This window comes from Puma concolor, chromosome B4, assembly GCF_028749965.1.
Source record: "Puma concolor isolate L17-30 chromosome B4, mPumCon1.1.hap2, whole genome shotgun sequence".
NCBI classification, from domain to species: domain Eukaryota; kingdom Metazoa; phylum Chordata; class Mammalia; order Carnivora; family Felidae; genus Puma; species Puma concolor.
This window is the reverse complement of record NC_141673.1, coordinates 26,659,537-26,678,760: the sequence shown is the minus strand read 5'-3', so window position 1 is coordinate 26,678,760 and position 19,224 is coordinate 26,659,537. Positions and strand designations below refer to the sequence as shown.

The following is a 19,224-nucleotide window of genomic DNA, read 5'->3' as shown; positions in this document are numbered from 1 at the left end:
GGGGAGAGTTAACAAAAAAATGTATAGTTCAAAGAGAGTTGAAACGTAAAGCGGGTCCCCCATCCCCAGTGTAGAGGCCAGGCGGAAGGAAGTGACTTGCCCTGGGGCCCACAGTTAGGTAATTAAGAACCAGACCTCAGACCCACATCTCCCCAGAGGGTGAGTGTGCCCTTTCCTTGAGTACCTGGTCCCTTAGTACAACACTTAGTACATTACACTTAGTATACTCGCACCTAAGGGGCCGCGATGGGAATGCAAATCACAAGCCTGCTTCTAGCTCACTTAGGTGCCTGGATAAACACTCCAATGAGTCTGCAGTTTCTATAGGTCAGAAGCTCCGAATGCTTTGACATTTCTTGAAGAATCTGTGAAATATGAATGGTGTCTCCTCTCCCTACACTGGCCCTCTCACTGTCCCAGGCCAGGTCTCCCCTGGCCTCCCATGGCTGTGTTTCCAGACCAACCTCAGAGTCTGTTTTTATTGTTCCTTCAACTCTGATTTTCCTACAACATGCTTTTCAAGTCCTCTACTGTTATCCTCACATGATAGGTTATTTGATGAGTAGACACAGTTCTTCCTTAATTTGGTTAAAAAGCAAACACTGGCACCCCATTCCCTCTGCTTGCCAGGTGACACTTTTGGTCTCACACCTTCCGGGCAGTGGGGGTGTTAGTTACAGCTCTAGGGAGTGAGGGCAGGGCGGGGAAGGTGAGTCTCCAGAGGGGAAACTTACCTGAGGGCAGACAAATGGCAGAACTGGATTCAGAAACAGAGCCAGTGGGTTCCTGTTATCCACCAGCACAGCGGGTGACCCTGGCTTCAGGTTTCCATGGCAACACCCCCAAAGGTGTCATGACAGTCCATCAGCCCTGAGGGCTGCCCAGAGCAGGGCACAAAGTCAGTGCTCTATCCTCAAAGGACTGTCCTCCCTCCCCTGGGTTCATCCTACTCTGTCCAGGGATTTTTTCTTCTTCTTTCTTCTTTTAAATGCTTGCACCCTGCATCACGGAGGGAAATTCTAGGGCATGAACATTTTCCTAAAGATTTGGAATTAAGTTGGCTTTCCGTGTTGCCAGATGCCCAGCGTGTATTGGAACTGACTGTGCTTGGTGTAAAAGTGAGAGAAAGTGTATCCACCCCTTCACAGCTTGTGACCCATCTGATTACAAGACAAACCAGGTAAAGTGCCATTTTTGGTATTACAAGGTTGAACCAGAAATAAGTGTTTGTGACCACCCAGTCCCAGTCTGTCTTTTGTGTTTGTTTCAAACTCTAAATTTCCCATCTGTTTGGATGTTGAAGGGATATTCTTCATTTCAGGAACACTGTCAAGTTGCTGTTGAGAAACGGGCACCATCCAAGACTGCAGGAGGAGGAAGATTCACCGAGATTAGGAGTAGTAGAGCCAACCCGGGCTTGCAGGTCAGACCCTAGTTTTGTGCTGATCGTAGGGAAAAAAATCCCCTTTAGATGACAATAACAGCTCCTCACTGCTCTGGGTTCCTTTTAAAAATTCCCTGTTTGACTTTCTACAAAAATTCCCTTTTCTACTTTTGATTTTTAACCAAGTTTCCCTTAATTGGCTCAATACATCAAAGGCTGCACACTCACATAAAAGAAATTAAAATTCTATAATTATGAAAAATGATATTGTTCCAGGAGGAGTGAAATTTTAAAGGTGACTTTGTGGCTCACTCAGGAGGAGTTAGAAGGAAGCATATAACACATAGCACTGAGGGGACTTTGATTCGAACCACGTATTACAATTGTATTCCTGGGGGTTATGTGGGGTGAGGGGAGTCTATGTATACAAACTAACCTCATTCAGATTGCCCATCTTTACGTTATAGAGATGATCTAACCCAGAGTTAATAGTGCCAAAACAAAGAGTTGTTGCCATATGTGTGTGTGTATACATATATATGTATGTATCAACCGTATATATATATATCCATACATCCATATGTACATACATATATACACACACCCACATCTCCCCCCATTTCCCCCTGAATTTTTTTCATGGAAAGATATTTTCCATGAAATTTCCTTGGAAATTCCTCTTATTTTCATCATAGTAAATCACCAGGTTCCACCAACAGACATGTTTGGGAAAAAAAGGACATGACCATGTAAACGTTTCTGGGCAGAAAATAGTGGCCATGCTTAGAATGACTGGCTTCAGTGAGTTGACAGAAGTTAATTGAGCATGTGCTATGTGGTGACAAACAAGAAAGGGTAAGTTCTCGATCTTATTAATCGGGAGGTCTAGCAGGAGGAGACAAATTAAAAACAACATTTCTTTCTCTAAAAAAGGCTTGGTTTTCTATTTCATGACTAATCTATGGCTTCGATGTATCCATTTGCTGTTATTTAAGGTCAAGTGCCAATATAGATAAGTAGCACATTTTTCATTGCTACCGAAAAGTTGATGGTAACTTTAGGTGAGTAACTAACAGGCAGAGGGAACGTGAATCATGATGGATTATGAAGTTAATTAAAGGCATTAGAAAGGTTCGGTGTGCCAATATCTCCAGATTTGAAAAGTCTTTGAGGTTTTATTAAGGGATGGGCTTCTCTTCTCTTACCATTGGCTTATAAAACAAAGGCGTAGTGACAGGTATTTGGATCAAGGAAGCGGTGGCTTTTTTAAAAAATTAAATTTATCCTTTGTTGTCATTTTAGTTGGGTTTTTTTTTTTTTTCGATTTTAGTAAAGCACACCTAACACAGTTTACATCTTTGCCACCTTTTTTTTTTTTTGACGTTTATTTATTTTTGAGACAGAGAAAGAGCATGAACAGGGAGGAGCAGAGAGAGAGGGAGACACAGAATCTGAAGCAGGCTCCAGGCTCTGAGCTGTCAGCACAGAGCCCGACGCGGGGCTCGAACTCACGGACCGCGAGATCGTGACCTGAGCTGAAGTCGGACGCTTAACCGACCAAGCCACCCAGGCGCCCCCCATCTTTGTCACTTTTAAGCGTACAGCTCAGTAGTGTTAAATACCTTCACACAGTTGTGCGACCATCACCACCAACCATCCCCAGAACATATTTCATCTTGCAAAACTGAAACCTCATACCCATTAAAAAATAACTACCCGTTTTCTCTCCCCCCACCCCCAGCCCCTGGCAACCACCATTCTACTTCCTCTCTCTATGAATTTGATTACACTAGGGACTTCATGTAAGTAGAATCATACAGGATTTTTCTTTTGGTCATTGGCTTATTTCATTTAACATAATGTCCTCCAGGTTCATCCATATCAGCATGGGTCAGAATTTCCTTATTTTTAAGGCTGAAAAATATTCCACTGTGTGTATATAGTACATTTTGTTTTTCCATTCATCTGTGGATGGACACTTGGGTTGCCTCTATCTTTTTGGCTATAATGCTGCAGTAAACATAGGTGTACAAATATCTCTTGAAGGCTGCTTTCAATTCTTCTGGGTATATATCCAAAAGGGGAATTGCTGAATCATAAGGTAATTCTACTTTTAATTTTGGAGGGGAATGCCATGCAGTTTTTCATAGTAGTCTGCCATTTTAGAGTCCCACCAACAGTGTGCAAGCATTCCAATTTCTCCAAATCCTCTCAGCTCTTGTTATTTTTGTGTTACTGTTGTTGTTGTTGTTTTAATGGTAGCCATTGTAAGTGATATAAGGTGGTATTTCATTGTGGTTTTGATTTGTATTCCCTAAAGATTAGTGATGTTGAGAATCTTACAATGTGCTTGTTGGCCATCTGTGTATCTTCTTTGGAGAAACGTCTATTCAGGTCCTTTGCCCATTTTTTAATCAGGTGGCTTGTTTTTTGTTGTTATTGAGTTATAGGAGTTCTTTATATATTCTGGATATCAACATCTTGTCAGACACATGACTTGCAAATATTTTCTCCCATTCCATAGGTTGCCTTTTCACTCTGTTGATAGTATCCTTTGATGCACAGAAGTTCTTAATTTTGATGAAGTCCAGTTTATCTCTCTCTCTGTTTTTAATCTGTGCTTTCGGTGTCCCGTCCAAGAAACCATTGCCAAATCCATTGTCATGAAGCTTTTCTCCCATATTTTCCTCTAAGAGTTTTATAGGTTTTTGGTGGGGTTTTTTTTTTTTTTTTGATGTTTATTTATTTTGAGAAAGAAAGGGCAGGGGAGGTGCAGAGGCAGAGGGAGAGAGAATCTCAAGCAGACCTCATGCCCAGTGCAGAGTCCAACATGGGGTTTGATCCCACCAACCATGAGATCACAAGCTGAGCCAAAACCCAGAGTTGGACAATCAACCGACTGGGCCACCCAGGAGCCCCAAGAGTTATATAGTCTTAATTCTTACATTTAGGTGTTTGATCCATTTTGATTTAATTTTCATATATGGCATAAGGTAAAGGTCCAACTTCATTCTTTCCCATGTGGATATCCAGTTCTCCCAACACCATTTGTTGAAAAGACTGTCCTTTTCCTATTTAATGGTCTTGGCTCCCTTATCAAAAACCATCTGGCCAGATATGCAAGGGTTTCCTTCTGGGCTATCTGTTCTGTTCCACTAGTCTGTAGGTCTGTCTTTATGCCCGTGTCACACTGTTTTGATTACTGTAGCTTTGTAATAAGTTTTGAAACCGGAAAGTGTGAGTCTTCCAACTTTTCTTTTTTAAGACTCTTTGGGAAAAAATTAAACTTTTTATTTCGAGGGAATTGTAGATTCACATGTACTTGTATGAAAACAAGAGAGACCCTCGATATCTTTTGCCCACTTTCCCCCAACAGTAACATCTTGCAAAACCCATAACACAATATCACAACCAGGATATTGACAGTGACAACAGTCAAGGGACAGAACAGCTCTATCACCACACTCCCTTCCCTCCTCCCTGCCACTCCCCCTTTCTGATCCCTGGCATCTACTAATCTGTTCTCCGTTTCTATAATTTTATCATTTCAAGGAGTCTATTTAAATGGAATCATCCAGGGGCGCCTGGGTGGCGCAGTCGGTTAAGCGTCTGACTTCAGCCAGGTCACGATCTCCCGGTCCGTGAGTTCGAGGCCCGCGTCAGGCTCTGGGCTGATGGCTCGGAGCCTGGAGCCTGTTTCCGATTCTGTGTCTCCCTCTCTCTCTGCCCCTCCCCTGTTCATGCTCTGTCTCTCTCTGTCCCAAAAATAAATAAAAAACGTTGAAAAAAAAAATTAAATGGAATCATCCAAAATGAGTCCTTTTGGGATTGGCCTTTTTAACACAACATAATTCTCTGGAAATTCATCCAAGTCCTTTTATGGGTCAATAGTGTGTTCCTTTTTATTGCTGAGTGGCGATCCAGGCAATGACTTTTAAAATTTCTTTTATGTTATAAAAAAAGTCACTGCATCCTGGTTTCCTGCATTGTGTCTCCCCATTCCTTTTGACCTTTGACACCATGTGGTTAAAGGAACTGGCTGAAAATAACCAAAAGCCCAGGCAATGTCTTTAGTGCTGCTGTGTGAATGACCCTTCTTTCTTTGGAGAAAGGTATTTTGTTGATCCTGGAATGTTTTTTTTTTTAACATGTGGCTTCGAACAGAATCTTCTCGATTTGGGTTCATAGGGAATGGAGTAGTATTGATCACAGGAGGGATTTCTCATGCTCTGGCATACACCAGTGTCGTTCCTTGTCACGTGGATATGTAAATCTGCGTTTCCAGTTCGGGTCTTGTGTTGGCCTCAAATGAAGTGCTGAACACTCTTCCTAGCAGAGAAGCCACTGAGAACTTTCTCTCAATGCATCTTCCCATGTCACCTATGTATCGAGTGCTTCCTGTTTGCCAGGCACTGGAGACAGGAGATGTGAATGGTGCAGACACGACCTTAGGCTTCATGATGCTGAGCTGGGATTGGCTCTTGCTACACATGTGTATTGAGCACCCAGTAGACACCATTATATTGAGCTTCACGGGTACAAAGAGGAGGACACAGATGAATCAAACACATGTGTCTCTGTCAATCTCAAGAATCTTATACATAAGTACACAAGTAAGAATATAAGATAAAAAAAAGTACTAACATAGGAGAAGTACCAGAAAGTACACAAACCCGGAGAGGCTCTCTGTGCCTGCAGACTTGTCTTAGTCATTCCTGTTTATTTAAGCCCAATGCCTGGCAGCTAAAAACACTTAATCAGTGTGGTTGGTTAGGGCTTTGATTGATGGATGGATTGATAGACAGAGATGGCATTTCAGCCAACCGTTGAGGGACGAGACACATGAAAACAGAGGAGTGAGTGTTCTAAGCAGAGGGGCCAGCATAGGCAAAAGTATAGTGGGTTGCCAGAAAATTCCAGGGCGTCTATTATAGGTTACCCCACGTCATTGAATTGCCTGGAACAGAAGGATGCAGGAACCTGTGGGACACAAGACCTAAAAGACCCCGTGGCCTGAATCTCTGGGGTCTTCCACACCAGGCATAGGAGTTTTGGTTTTGTTCTTCAGCAGCAGTAGGATGCTACTTGAGACATTTGTCTTTTAATGTATGCATTTGCTCGTCCAAGGACACAGTATTTAGGACATGGGGTTCCTGGTGCGATCACGGTTTGGGCCTGCTGCCCTCACAGTGTCACGACCGTATCCTCAGTCTCTTCACCTGACCTACCCATACGTGCTGTCATTTACCGGGAGGGGCTGCATTAAGGAAAGGTACCACCAAAAGAGGGAAATGAACTCAAAAGCCTGGGTTTGCCCTTTGGATGAGAAGTATTTTCAGCTCTGAAGGCTGGTCTGTCTCAGACGGTTGGCCCTGTCGCCCGGCACTCACCTCTTTTCCTTCCTTTTCTTAAACAGTCTTCTTTCTGGTGCCTCCACCTGCTGTGAGAAGAGGTGGCTGCCCTCTCTTTCCTGTTCTCAGAGAAAGGATGTGAAGATCGATGATACGGTGTGGCTGTAATATGTGTTATTCCTTGCAGTGTGCTTGTCTCTCTAGGGTGGAAATACGCCCTACGAAGCCACGTCTCCTGCTCTTGGGGGATTTACGTTCACGTGGTTCTTACTTTTTCTTCCTTGTACCACCTCTTCTTATCCTCCTCCACCTCTGAATATGAGTTTTAATTTCTCACAGGTAATCCACACTGACTCTTGCAGAGACCTTGCCTCTAAAAGTGAAATTAAGTTTAATATAGACCTTGTGGAGTAGCTTCTATGGGCGTAGCACATGCGAGGCACTGTGGGATTCACTTGCAATTGTTCATGTACCCGTGCGTTTAAAATGTGGTTGTTGACGGGCACCTGGGTGGTTCAGTCGGTTGAGCATCCAACTTCGGCTCAGGTCACGATCTCACAGCTCAGGAGTTCGAGCCCCACATGGGGCTCTGTGCTGACAGCTCAGAGCCTGGAGCCTGCTTCGGATTCTGTGTCTCCCTCTCTCTCTGCCCCTCCTCCGCTCGAGCTCTGTCTCTGTCTGTCTCTTGCTTTCACTCAAAAATAAATAAAACATAAAAAACCTTCTTTTAATAAAATGTGTTTATTGATCACCTATGTGCTAGACAGGTGGTCACAATGTGTGTCCTCAAGGAGCTTACACTGTAGAACTTCTAATATTTTGGAGGAAGGAAAATTCATTTTCATGAAGCAGTTGAGTGTGTATGTACATCAGAAGAAGATGTAAGAAGGAGTTCCAGAACGTACTAAATTAAATAGTGGTGGCCTGTATTTGTTGAGCCGATGCTATATCCTGAGCTCAGAATATCTGTTTCTGTAAGCCTCACAATGGACCTATTTTTTCCCATTTTATAGATGAAGAAATGTTGGCTTATAGAGGGTAAGTAGGTAGTAAATAATAGGCAAGAGATTTGAACCCAGGCAGTCTGACTCCAGAGCCCCCGGCTTTAACCACTGCTCTCCATTGTATGATCTCAATTGAATATAAACAAGTATTAAATGATGTCGTATTGATGGAAAAGGTCAATCTGGAAGGGAGAAAACTAACATTGGCTTCTCTTGGCATCGGTGGTGCCGACATGGGTGGGGTGACAGGCTATGAAGGCAGTGTATTAGTATCGAAGCCTCCAGAGGGGAGGGTCCTCCAGAGGGGAGGTCAGGGTGTGGTCAGAGTGGAGGATTCAGACCCAGGCCAGGCTGGTATCCTCTCCAGGATGGGGAGAGGAGAAGAGGCTCAAGATGGGAAACTGAGGCCCGTAGGAGAGTGGAGCAGCAAGAACCACGTGCTGACTGGAAACTCAGCACAGGGGTGGATTTGGAGTGGCTGAGCCTAATTCGCAGTCAGGGGTCTCTGTGGAGGGAAGGAGTTACCTGCCCTGGTCTTGGAGTCCCGGTCACACCCAGCCCAGTTCTGCGTTGCCACATTCAAAAAGTTCAGTGGCCAAGAGTGACACCTTTGTGGAGTGGCCTTGGCGGCCCCACCTCAGGGTCCCTGGGTCAGAGAAATGAGGACCTTCACAAGGGCCATCTCAGTTGCCGTTCTGACCCTTGGTCCTTCCTGGGACCAACTGGAGGTTACATTCCAAGTTTCCTGGGGCCTCTACTGGGGACCCCATGAAGGAGCGTTCACCTGGGGGCCGAGCAAAGCAGACGGAGGACCATGTTGTTCTATCTAGTGCTCTAATTTTTCTTTGGTGGCGTTGGATTTTCTTTCCATGTCTCACCTCCTTTTATACTTTGCCCATCACCGCTGCTGGTCACTGTTCTTTTCAATTTATACATTTCATGAATACGTTACTTCCATCCTTCTCAGTCATTAATAAAGATGTTAAATAATTCCTAACCAAATATTCACCCCTGTAGGGCCCTACAGGACACTTTCCTTTAATTAGTTGTGCTACCTTTCATCTCTCTAATGTCCTTTGGTCTCAGATTTCCAGCTGGTTTTGAATCCATGTGACTTTTTATGCGGTCCTGTTTGAACTAATTTCACCAGTGAAACTCTGAGAGACGTTTTACTGAGTGTCGATTCAGGTCCGTCCAAGCCTACAGAGAGCTTTGCTATATTCAGATTTTTTTTTTTTTAAACAGATTAATAGAGTACAATTTGGTCTTAATAAACTGAGCCTTCCTAATGCACCTCTTTCCCATATTCTTTTCAATCATAGCAGTATTTTCTCCATTAATGTCATGGTAATTTGAATTGTGTTGACGTCAGACTTCACAAAAAAAGTACTCTTACTGTCAGAAGCAATCCTCTTAGACCTTTTCAGAAATAACTATTTCTTAGTGGTTGTGCTGTTTCCAATATCTTAGAATGACTTTGTTTTAAAAAAATAAAAATAGCCGGGTATTCTGTAATCACCGAATTAACCAGTTTCTAATGTGCTCTCATATACAAAATAGGGAGTGATCTAAACTCATGAGCGACCAGGTTCGTAGGACCTTATTAAATAATTTACAATTGGGCAGCCATTTAGAAATAACTCTTATGTCTTTAAAATGTAGCTGACAGGAAGTAGACTATTCTGAGGTTAATCGCTGGACAACACAGGTTGTGAAGGTTGCTGTCAGAGGCATTTTGATTTGACATATGGAAATTCTTGGACCTAAGATGAGGGCAGGATCTCACTGTAAGGCTTTAAGGAAGTGTCTTTTCGGATCAAACTAGATTATGTTTTTAAATTAACCCCTTCTACGTGTCAGCTCCTGGGCCCGCTGCTTCACGCCAGGCTGTGAAATTAACTCTTGATTAAAATACAAAATAGATCTACAATAAGTGTGTGAAACATTTGTCGGGAGATCATTCTTTGCCTTCTGTCTGTAGAGGACTTTCAAAAACCTTTAGTAGTAAAAATAGAAAATGTTATATTTCTAAGAATTGTTGCAGCCATACAGGACAGCCATATAGCTACCCTCTCGTTTTCTTTTTTTCCTTGTACACCTGCACAGTTGATTTGATGAGGTCCTCTTGGTGGCTCTTTAACTCACTTATTAACATTAAGAGAGGTTCTCCAAGCAAACAAAGGACAACTAATCGGACCCTCTTTGCAAATAGACTGGAAGCATCGGCTTTCAAGAGACAGACCGGGCTGGATTTCATCGTAGACAGCCAATGGAAACTTCTCTAAACAATAAGGTTTAAAAATAAAATCCTTTTGAAGTAGCAGGGCTGTCTCTGCTCAGGGAGAAATAAGAAGTTAATAAGGCAACGTGGTGGGTCTTCTGATGGTGTTTACAGAACCATTTAAGGAGCAAAATATAACCCCCTGAAAATATTTTTTACATTAGTTATAAGGGTCTTTTTATCCTCTCCTGAGAGTAGAGAAGTAGCATGTACTTGGGGGTGTTCGAACATCTTGCTTGAGGAGATATCACAGTATAAACACAGGAATCCAGAAGGGCTGTCCGGAAAGAAACGTGGGGCTCTCGGCCGACTTGGATGTGTATGTGAGTCTTCATTGGGATTCACATAAAACAAAACGAAACACAGTCCCATCTTGCCTCCTTAAGAAGGGCAGTGGACTTGTACTGTGCAAGGGTTGGCACATTTTTTTCTACAAAGAGCCAGACAGTGAATGGTTTAGGCTTTGGGAGCCCCGCGGTCCCTGCCACAACTATTCTGTGCCTGTAGTGCGAACGCAGCCGCAGGCAGTACGTAAATGAACAGGTGTGGCTGTGATCCAGAAAAACTTTCTTTGTGGACACTAATATCAGAATTCATGTATTCTCACATGTCATGGAACATTATTACTTCTTTGACATTTTTTTCACGGGCCATCCGAAGGCAGGCGATGGACTGGATTTGGCTTGCTACAGGCAACCACCTAGCACTGTTCTAGGGACCCTGTACGTGTTCAATAAATACTTGTTCACTTAGCTGTCACCATGTCAGAGTGAAGAGTAAGCCTTCTGCTATATAGCACACACTTGACATTTGCAAGGGATTTATCTTGAAGTCTTTGCTAATCCCCCCATTCCAAGTACCACTCGTGCAGATAATTTCCCCCATAAAAGGCAGTCAAGTATAACAGAATAATTAAAGTGACCCTTTCAGACCCTTCATGATTCTATAAATATGGGACTAAAGTCCTCTACTAAGTGATTAAAATAAATTCTGCCACCGAAATCAATTCTCTGTCACCTTACATCATGGCTGTGATGACATTAACGATGAATTTACCTCAACCTGCAGAACCAATCCATAGTGATAATGAGCGATGGTGACCGCTCTACCATATAGCACGTGTGTTTGCCGAGGAACAGAATAAAACATCCCTCGCAGCAGAAGGGGCAGCCCAAACAGCCCGGCAAGTCCATCATGATGAGCATTACACATATAAAGGAGCAGAGAATATGAGGCTGCTTCAAGAAGCAGGCGGTAGACAGGCGTTGGGCACAAATGATGCTCTCCCAGTGCCATAGTGGCTTCCTCCTAGATTTTAGCCTCTACGTGGCTACAGTTGGCATCATCACGTGATTATGTGTCTCTGGACTTGGGGGTTGTCTTCAAATGTCAAGAGTGTGACTATGAAATGCACTGGTGCTGAAGATCTGTATTTTATATTGGCCGGAGAGAATTTTTCTGTCCTGTTTTAGTCACCATATTGTAGAAGAATACAGATGTGCTGGGGAGTGGTCTGTACAAAGAATAACAGAATGATCAAAATGAGAGATGGTGACATCTGGAGAAGAAAAGTGAAAGAAATCATGATTGTCTTGTCTTTGAAAGGAAAGTGATTCCTACCAGCAAATAAAGCCCCCCCCCCCACTCTTTTTAAGGAGAATTTAATCAGGCTTTGCAAGGAAAGAAGTAAGGTGCAAAAGTCTACATGATATGGGGCCTCAGGGAGCAGGTTATCGCATGGGAAATTTTCGTGATAAAGAAAGGCCTGATAAAGGTTATAATGGGTGCCGTGGAGAGGAAACTGTTGACCACAGTGGTTTGGCATCCAAGTACTTGGTATTAGGTGACTGAACAAGTTGATTTCTGGAGGTTTCCCCCTGCAGTATACCCCTTGATTCAAATAGCCTAACTGGGGGAAAAAAAAAACTGAAAAAAAATAGACACTGCTTTCTTGGGAATTAAATGTATCCAGAATAACATTTCTTCCAGCTTAATGATAACTCTTGTTGGCCTATCATCAGTGGATTCCTTGTCTTTTTCTTCATTTTGTTATATTGTGAGCCTCCAGGGGCCGTGAGCATTTTTGAGACACCAGTGAGATCTCACTCTTCAGACAGAATGTCAGACTCTTCAACTGTATTTTCAACTGTCTTGTGAGACAAAGACTAATTGGTTTGACCTCATGCTGTCGCATGTTGAGAGACATGAATCTTCAGCACTCTTCCTTGAATTCATTGATTTCATTAAACACTGTCTGCTTGTGTTTGCAAAATGTCGTAATTTCCCAGTGATTTCTTCGAACTGCAGCGCGTAAACAGATTTTTTGGAACAATGCCACTTCTTCGCTTTGATCTTGTGTGTTAATCTTTATTTCCAACAGGTCTTCTACATTAAGTCCATCGAGCCACGGAAAATATCGACTTTAGGGAAAAGTAACGTGATCGTCACGGGAGCAAACTTTAGCCAGGCATCCAACATTACAATGATCCTGAAAGGAACCAGTACTTGTGATAAGGACGTGTGAGTTGAAATCATAGTAATTTATCCTTGGTAATATAGTAAAAAGCTTTCACTTATGCCAAAAGAGTATCATTGTGATTATAATCTTTTCAAAGTATTGCCATGTGCCAAAGTGGGCAGTTCATCTACATATTTGTTATCACATAATTTTAATAAGTAGAATAATTTAAACACCACTTCGGAAGCTAACTGTGAGAAAATCTGTCCCCTCTAAGCCCCCAAAGCCTCAGAACCCACTAATTTCAGGATGTTGCCTCTTTGAGGTCTTGATTCATTTCCATTACCAGAATCAAGTATTTTGAGTAACAGACATCATCTTGAAGCTGATGCACTTAGAAAAATAGTTGCATACTTAGGAATCTGATGGAAAACTATGACAGCTCTTCCGATGTATTACCCAAAGCTGAAAAAAGAAACGTTCTGGCATGTTCTATTATTCCTTGTAGCCTTCTCTTTACTGGATTGGTCTCAGGCTCAACTAATAACTAAATGGAACAAATATTAGTAACTTTAAAAAAAAAAAGACCAAACACCCCAACACAGATATCTGGTCAGTGTACCATTTGACCATCATTATTTCTATGACTTCTTTCCCCCTAACTTGTCCTTTCAACGAAACCTGGAGAGAGAAAAACAAATTTCCGTGTCTCACTGACACCCTTGTGCAAATCTTATCCCCAAAAGAGATGTAATAATAATAACACAACAGATAATTTGGGTTTCCTGCTTGCTAGCTTTTGTAAGTTTGGGTTGATTTGAAGTTAGAAGACATTGCAGTTTATATGAAGTAGAATACTGGGCTCATTCTCATCATGGGAATGCATCAAAGACAATCTGCTGAAGCATGGTGTTTTGGGTTTTAACTACTAAAACAGATTTGCACAGCATTTTAATCTGCCACACTTATTTACTGAATTTTCTGTTTTAATTCATTTGCTGCATATAACTGCCATCCTCTTCCCCTCCTAACAGTAAATTTAGGATGTTTGTCATCTTGATGGAGAAAGCTGTTCATTGGTAGCTCCACTCTGTTTTGCCATTTACCAGAATTATCAAGCACACATTAGCGGCTGTATCTATGCGGCATAGGTGTTTTGGTACCGTTGATCCTGGCTAAATACCTTCCTGCGCAAATCTTTCATTTTGTGTTGAAATCTGTGAAGTTAGACACCTGTGTGTTCACTGAAAGGCAATCACCTTCACTGGCAAATAAGCCGGTTTTCAGAGCGTTTCCCTATTTTTGACTCTTTATGCTCTCATTTCAATTCCGAATGTGTCTTGAGATACTGCAGTTATTCAATTAAACGACTCAGAGACCTTTCTGCATGTAGCATTTCAGTAACCACATCAGAGTGGTGAACCCAAGTTCACAAGCAGTAAACATAATACCCAGTTAATCCTATATCTGAGTTCATGCCGTAATCCCACACTCCTTTAATATGGTATTTTTCAAATGCCTAATTATTCTGAAGGGAAAAATACGAGGATAATAGTGGAATGACCCCCATTTCCACCTCTCTCCTTCCAAAATTTATAAACAAGTTTGAATTTTAATGATTAGCCATTTTACGATGAATTTCCTAGAGCTTTGCTCTGAATGTAAAGCTTAGGATGTAAATCTGACATAGTGTAAATGCACAGACTCAGATGCTTTTTGAATTCGCCTTATGTTAGGATCTATTATTACTACTTAAAGGATATGTGCATTAATGTTAATAATCATGTGCATATCCTATAAGTAGTAACAGTAGATTCGCACGTAGCATAATCATGCTGAGAATTATTCAGCACAACCCAGTCTTAGTGATCTTTTGCTTTAGAGGGTCATTGTAGACATGATGTACTGAGGAAGTGCAGGTTACAGAGGGAATGTTGTAGAAGGCTCTGCTTTGACTCCCGAGGGGCATCAAGGGCATGCCCTGTGGATGTCAGGAGCACCCAGGATATTCCCAACTAATTTCTCGTCTAGACCTCCTTGGGAGGCAGCTCGGCTCTGGTGCTGATTGACCCTGAGATCCCTGCGCTCTTGGCATGGACTTTGGTCATGGGCACTCTGTTCTTAGAATGGCAGAATCCCCGCCTCTGCCTGGGGCGGAGTTCTCCCCTTCTACCGTCTAACTGGGACTTCTTTTTTCTTACGCTTTTCCTTGTGGAAATTTCCAAGCGTACCCAAGAGACAAGAGCGCGGTGAACCTCTCCGGACCCATCCTCCAGCTTCCAAACTTGCCAACACCTTGCCAGTCTGGTTTCATTTTTGGAGAGGAGGGGAGCATGGGTAGCTGGAGGTTTTAAAAGCACCTCCCAGACACCATATCCCTTGACACATACCTACTTCAGTATATGTCTCTCACAGATAAGGACCGTGCCATTCTCAAACCCAACAACGTTAACAGGAAACCCTGCACAGTCCATGTTCCACTGATAGGACTTCTTAAGGGAACTGGTTACATCTCCTTTCCCCACTTCTAAGGGACATTTGCAAATAAAAACATACAAATGAAAAAAGAAAGAGGAACCCTGCCCCAGATGATCCCCACCGTGGTAAGTGGCCCCTGATGAACCCGCACTTACGTGCGGCTGTTCTGATAGTTTGTGAACTGTTGCGGTTCAAGTAAAATTCGTACGCCGTCATGTTTGGCACACAACTGTGCTCCGTGTCTGTGTCACTTAAGAGTTGTTTTTCTGCCCCTTTCTAGAATACAGGTCAGCCACGTGCTAAATGACACCCATATGAAATTCTCTCTACCGTCAAGCCGAAAAGAAATGAAGGATGTGTGTATCCAATTCGACGGCGGGAACTGTACATCTGTGGGACCCTTGTCATATATTGCTCTGCCTCACTGCTCCCTCATATATCCTGCCACCACCTGGATCAGGTGCTTTCTAGACTCCTGTCTTTCTGTCAGTGTGTTTAAAGGGGCCATGTGCGTAAAGATCATGGGTTTTCCACAAATAAATACAGAAATAATAGTCCTATCTAAATTCCTCTCCCGGAATTCCCCTTAGGATTTATTCCTAGAAACCAAACATATTCCTGACCAGCAGATTGCTTCCTACTGTCACCATGAATACTGGGAGCAAGTCCTGCTTTACTCTGAGCTGTGGCTGCCAGGAAACTCACGGCTAAAACGTTTGCTCGCACTCTGGTTTCTCTTCAGGTTGTATGATCTTTTGCCCTTCACAATGGTCTTTGAATTGTGGTATCCATTCTTAGCCTACCTTCCTGATACAAAGGTACCACGCCTCGCTCCTGCCCATGACACTGAGCTTCTGTCTTCCATCTTTCATTTCATAATGGTTTGGGTACACTGTTTTGAATTATTTGAGGAGATATCGGGAGCTATCGAAATGAAAAGCAGTACCTACATTTCGAAGATACTCCCTAAGAGAGATTGACATTCTAAAATAAACTCTTCCAGATGACTCCTATATATTAAAAACGTAAAATAAAAACAGTCCTCTGCCTCGTTGAATTTTAAATTCACGTTCAGATTTGGAATACGACCCTGACGATAGTTTTCATAATAAGATATTTCACCAACACAGCATGAAACTAGTTTTCAAAGTACTGTTGAGATGAAACTATACATAAACTTTTTTTTTTTTTTTTTTAAAGAAAGAAAAAGCGCAGGAGAAAAACACTTCTCGTATAGTATTGTTACTTAAGATTAAGTCAGAAGTGGATGTCAGGGTTGGTTTCTTCTGAGGCCTGTTCTCTTGGCTTGTGGAGACATGGTCACCTCCTTGTACCGTCACATGGTTTTCCCTCTGTGACTGTCTGTGTCCTAATCTCTTTTTATAAGGTCACCAGTCAGATTATTGGATTAGGGCCCACCCCCGTGATCTCATTTGATCTTAATTACCTCTCGAAAGAACCTATCTCCACATGCGGCCCCATTCCAAGGGACTAGGGGGTCAGGACGTCAACACTTGTGCCTCTGACCGTGGCACGAGAAAGATGGAAATTCCCCAACCAAGCCTCTAGCATTGCACTCCCTGCTCTGGGTCTAAATCCTTCCTATCAGTCAAAGCGAGCCTTGAGGTGACAGTCCCCACGTGCCTCGTGTGGTGTATCTAGTAGTTCAGTTAATCCTCACCGAAGGAATAGCCCCTTTAGCAGATGGGGGAACCAAGCATAGAGCATTCAAACAACCTGCCTGGGCTCCCAGGCCGTCTGGGTCCAGGCTGCAGTGCTCTGAACCACCAGTGTTCTGCTTTGCCATAAAATCAGGCTTCCTAATTATTTTTTAATTGAGGTATAGTCGACATAGAACAGTAGCTTCAGATGCAAACGTAGTGATTGTGTGAGGCTTCTTAATGTCCAGTCACCTGTGATATTCTGTGCCTGCGTCTCTGAGGTCTGCCTGGCCAAGAATGTGGCTCGGCAGTCTGGCCATTGGCAGAGCACGTTTTCTAGTAATGACGACAGGCTGGCATGAGGCCAGCTCGACCCTTCCCCTCACCGCCTTGTGACTGGAGGTTCAGGGCTTAATGTCTTCCTTCTGCCCTACACAAATTGGCCTGCCCAGGCTCACCTCCCAGTCTTGTCATCCTGGGCCCGGCTGGCGAACAGAGCTGACCTTCCCAGGCTCCTGTCCCCTGGAATGACCTACATGAATGGGGGTGTGAGGGCAGCCGGAGCTGGGGACAGCTGTTTATTTCACATCTAATGACCACTTTGCTTATATGTGATTATGTGCTGAGAATATGTGAAATCATTTGGCTTGGTTTTGGAGAGAGGGAACGTAGCTGTTATTTATATGGTCTACCAAATGGGAATTTATAGTTTTAATGTCATTTATAATTTTACCTTGTCCAAAATGTTCCCTATCTCCCTAAATAAAGTATAATTGGTAGGTTGGGAGTTTGATTTTGAAAATTGTTAGATTGAAGGATCTTAATATAGATTAAACAGCAATCAAACAAAATTCTGTTTAGTGAAACCTTTTCAAGGTACAGCCGATGATCTGATTAGATGTGGCAACATGATATAATAAGACTCAAAATTCTGTTAAAGAATTTGGGCATTTTCCTAGAATTAAAACCAGATCTGACCTGAATTTTTATATTTATGTATCTTGAAAACTACGCATTTGTGGTCAGTGTCATTAAAAGATGTCTATAATCGTCCTGCATTTGAAATTAAAATGTATTACTTGGCTCTAAATATAACTGGGTTTAATGTGTGAATAAAATGATAGATTTACTCATAAATGCAAAATTCCTGTATGTTTACTATGAAACTCCTATTGTTGCTTTTTTCTTTGCAGTGGTGGTCAAAATATAACCATCCTGGGCAGAAATTTTGACGTAATTGACAACTTAATCATTTCACATGAGTTAAAAGGAAACATAAATGTAAGTCTTCAGCTACCTTGTAATAATAGTAATTTTCAGGGATGATTTTGTTTTCATCACACTAACATCTACTGGGAAATATCTTTTATTTCTGTGCCTTTGTGATATTACAAGCTTTTTCCTGTTGGATGGTATACACCATCTGGGCCATAATGGAAATAATAAGACCCTCTCCTTGTGGTTGAGTATTTCCAGTTGTGGCACAGAGGAGAGAGGAATGAGCCTGGGACGACAAGGCCTTCCATTTCCTCCACGTGGGCTTTGCAGGGAGGCACTTTAACACGACCACGTTTAGGACTATGTGTGACCATGCCTTGTGAGGGGTGAGGGCGAGATATCTAGAAGAATAGCATTTTTGTGCAGACGTGGTGGCGGGGTTCCCATCGTACTGAGAAAGCTGTGGTTCGGAGGCCAAGTGACCCGCGTGAGCCCCCAGAAATCTTGTCATGTACTCCTGCTCCTGCCATGGTCTGGTTTGGTCCCGTTCCTTCCGACCTCGCCTCCTCTGACTTTGCATTTCCCCACACAGGGGGTCTGGTCTCTGGCCCTTGTCCAGTTCTCACACCGCCACAAGTCACACACGGGCCTCATCACACAAAATGATAGATTTCTCAGATCTAGGTTGGGGCCTCTGAGTGTACTTCTAATTTACTTCTCAGATGCTCTCCCCACTCTCTCTCCCCCTTTCTCTCCTTCCTTAATGAGACATGTGAAGGTAGCAGCCTCTCCTGCCTGACCACTTCCTGCCACAGCTGGAAGGTCTGCCCACGGCCACAGACCTGGCCCTGTTTGCGACCAGTATGGGTTCAGGCCTAGGTGCAGATGGCCTTCCCGAGTCCTCCTTACGTACCTGTCATACACGCATCCACATCCTGACATAGCCAGAGCCAGTTCCGGGCCTTGCCTCGTATCTGATTCCGGGCCACGTCTCCGTGATGTGGACACACGCACCATTTTTTGTTTCATAATATTGCCAGAAGTGTGAACAACAGATCTAGGGCTGGAATTTGGAGAGGGGTTCAAGGGGAAGGGGGTTTTGTTTGTCCAGATCTTTGCATCAGATCTTCCCACCTATGGCCTCGTCCTACCCTCTCTTTTCTCTTTTTTTTATTTTTTTATTTTTTTTTTTTCAACGTTTATTTATTTTTCGGACAGAGAGAGACAGAGCATGAACGGGGGAGGGGCAGAGAGAGAGGGAGACACAGAATCGGAAACAGGCTCCAGGCTCCGAGCCATCAGCCCAGAGCCCGACGCGGGGCTCGAACTCACGGACCGCAAGATCGTGACCTGGCTGAAGTCGGACGCTTAACCGACTGCGCCACCCAG

The 19,224-nt window shown here is 43.1% G+C and overlaps 1 protein-coding gene across 2 annotated transcripts in view; it reads left to right on the top strand.

The window, feature by feature from the left end:
• The window catches only part of PLXNC1 (plexin C1), a 149,833-nt gene that overhangs the window by 72,747 nt on the left and 57,862 nt on the right, over positions 1 to 19,224 (top strand). Inside the window, exons 8-14 of one of the 2 annotated variants that reach the window (XM_086712644.1) lie at positions 1,078 to 1,180; positions 1,322 to 1,423; positions 12,401 to 12,540; positions 15,237 to 15,416; positions 17,811 to 17,891; positions 18,025 to 18,152; positions 18,220 to 18,221. In XM_086712644.1, coding sequence (XP_086568770.1) covers positions 1,078 to 1,180; positions 1,322 to 1,423; positions 12,401 to 12,540; positions 15,237 to 15,416; positions 17,811 to 17,891; positions 18,025 to 18,152; positions 18,220 to 18,221 — 736 coding nt within the window. Of the gene's footprint in view, positions 1 to 1,077; positions 1,181 to 1,321; positions 1,424 to 12,400; positions 12,541 to 15,236; positions 15,417 to 17,810; positions 17,899 to 18,024; positions 18,153 to 18,219; positions 18,222 to 19,224 lie in introns of both variants that reach the window. The other variant, XM_086712643.1, reaches the window with a different exon arrangement.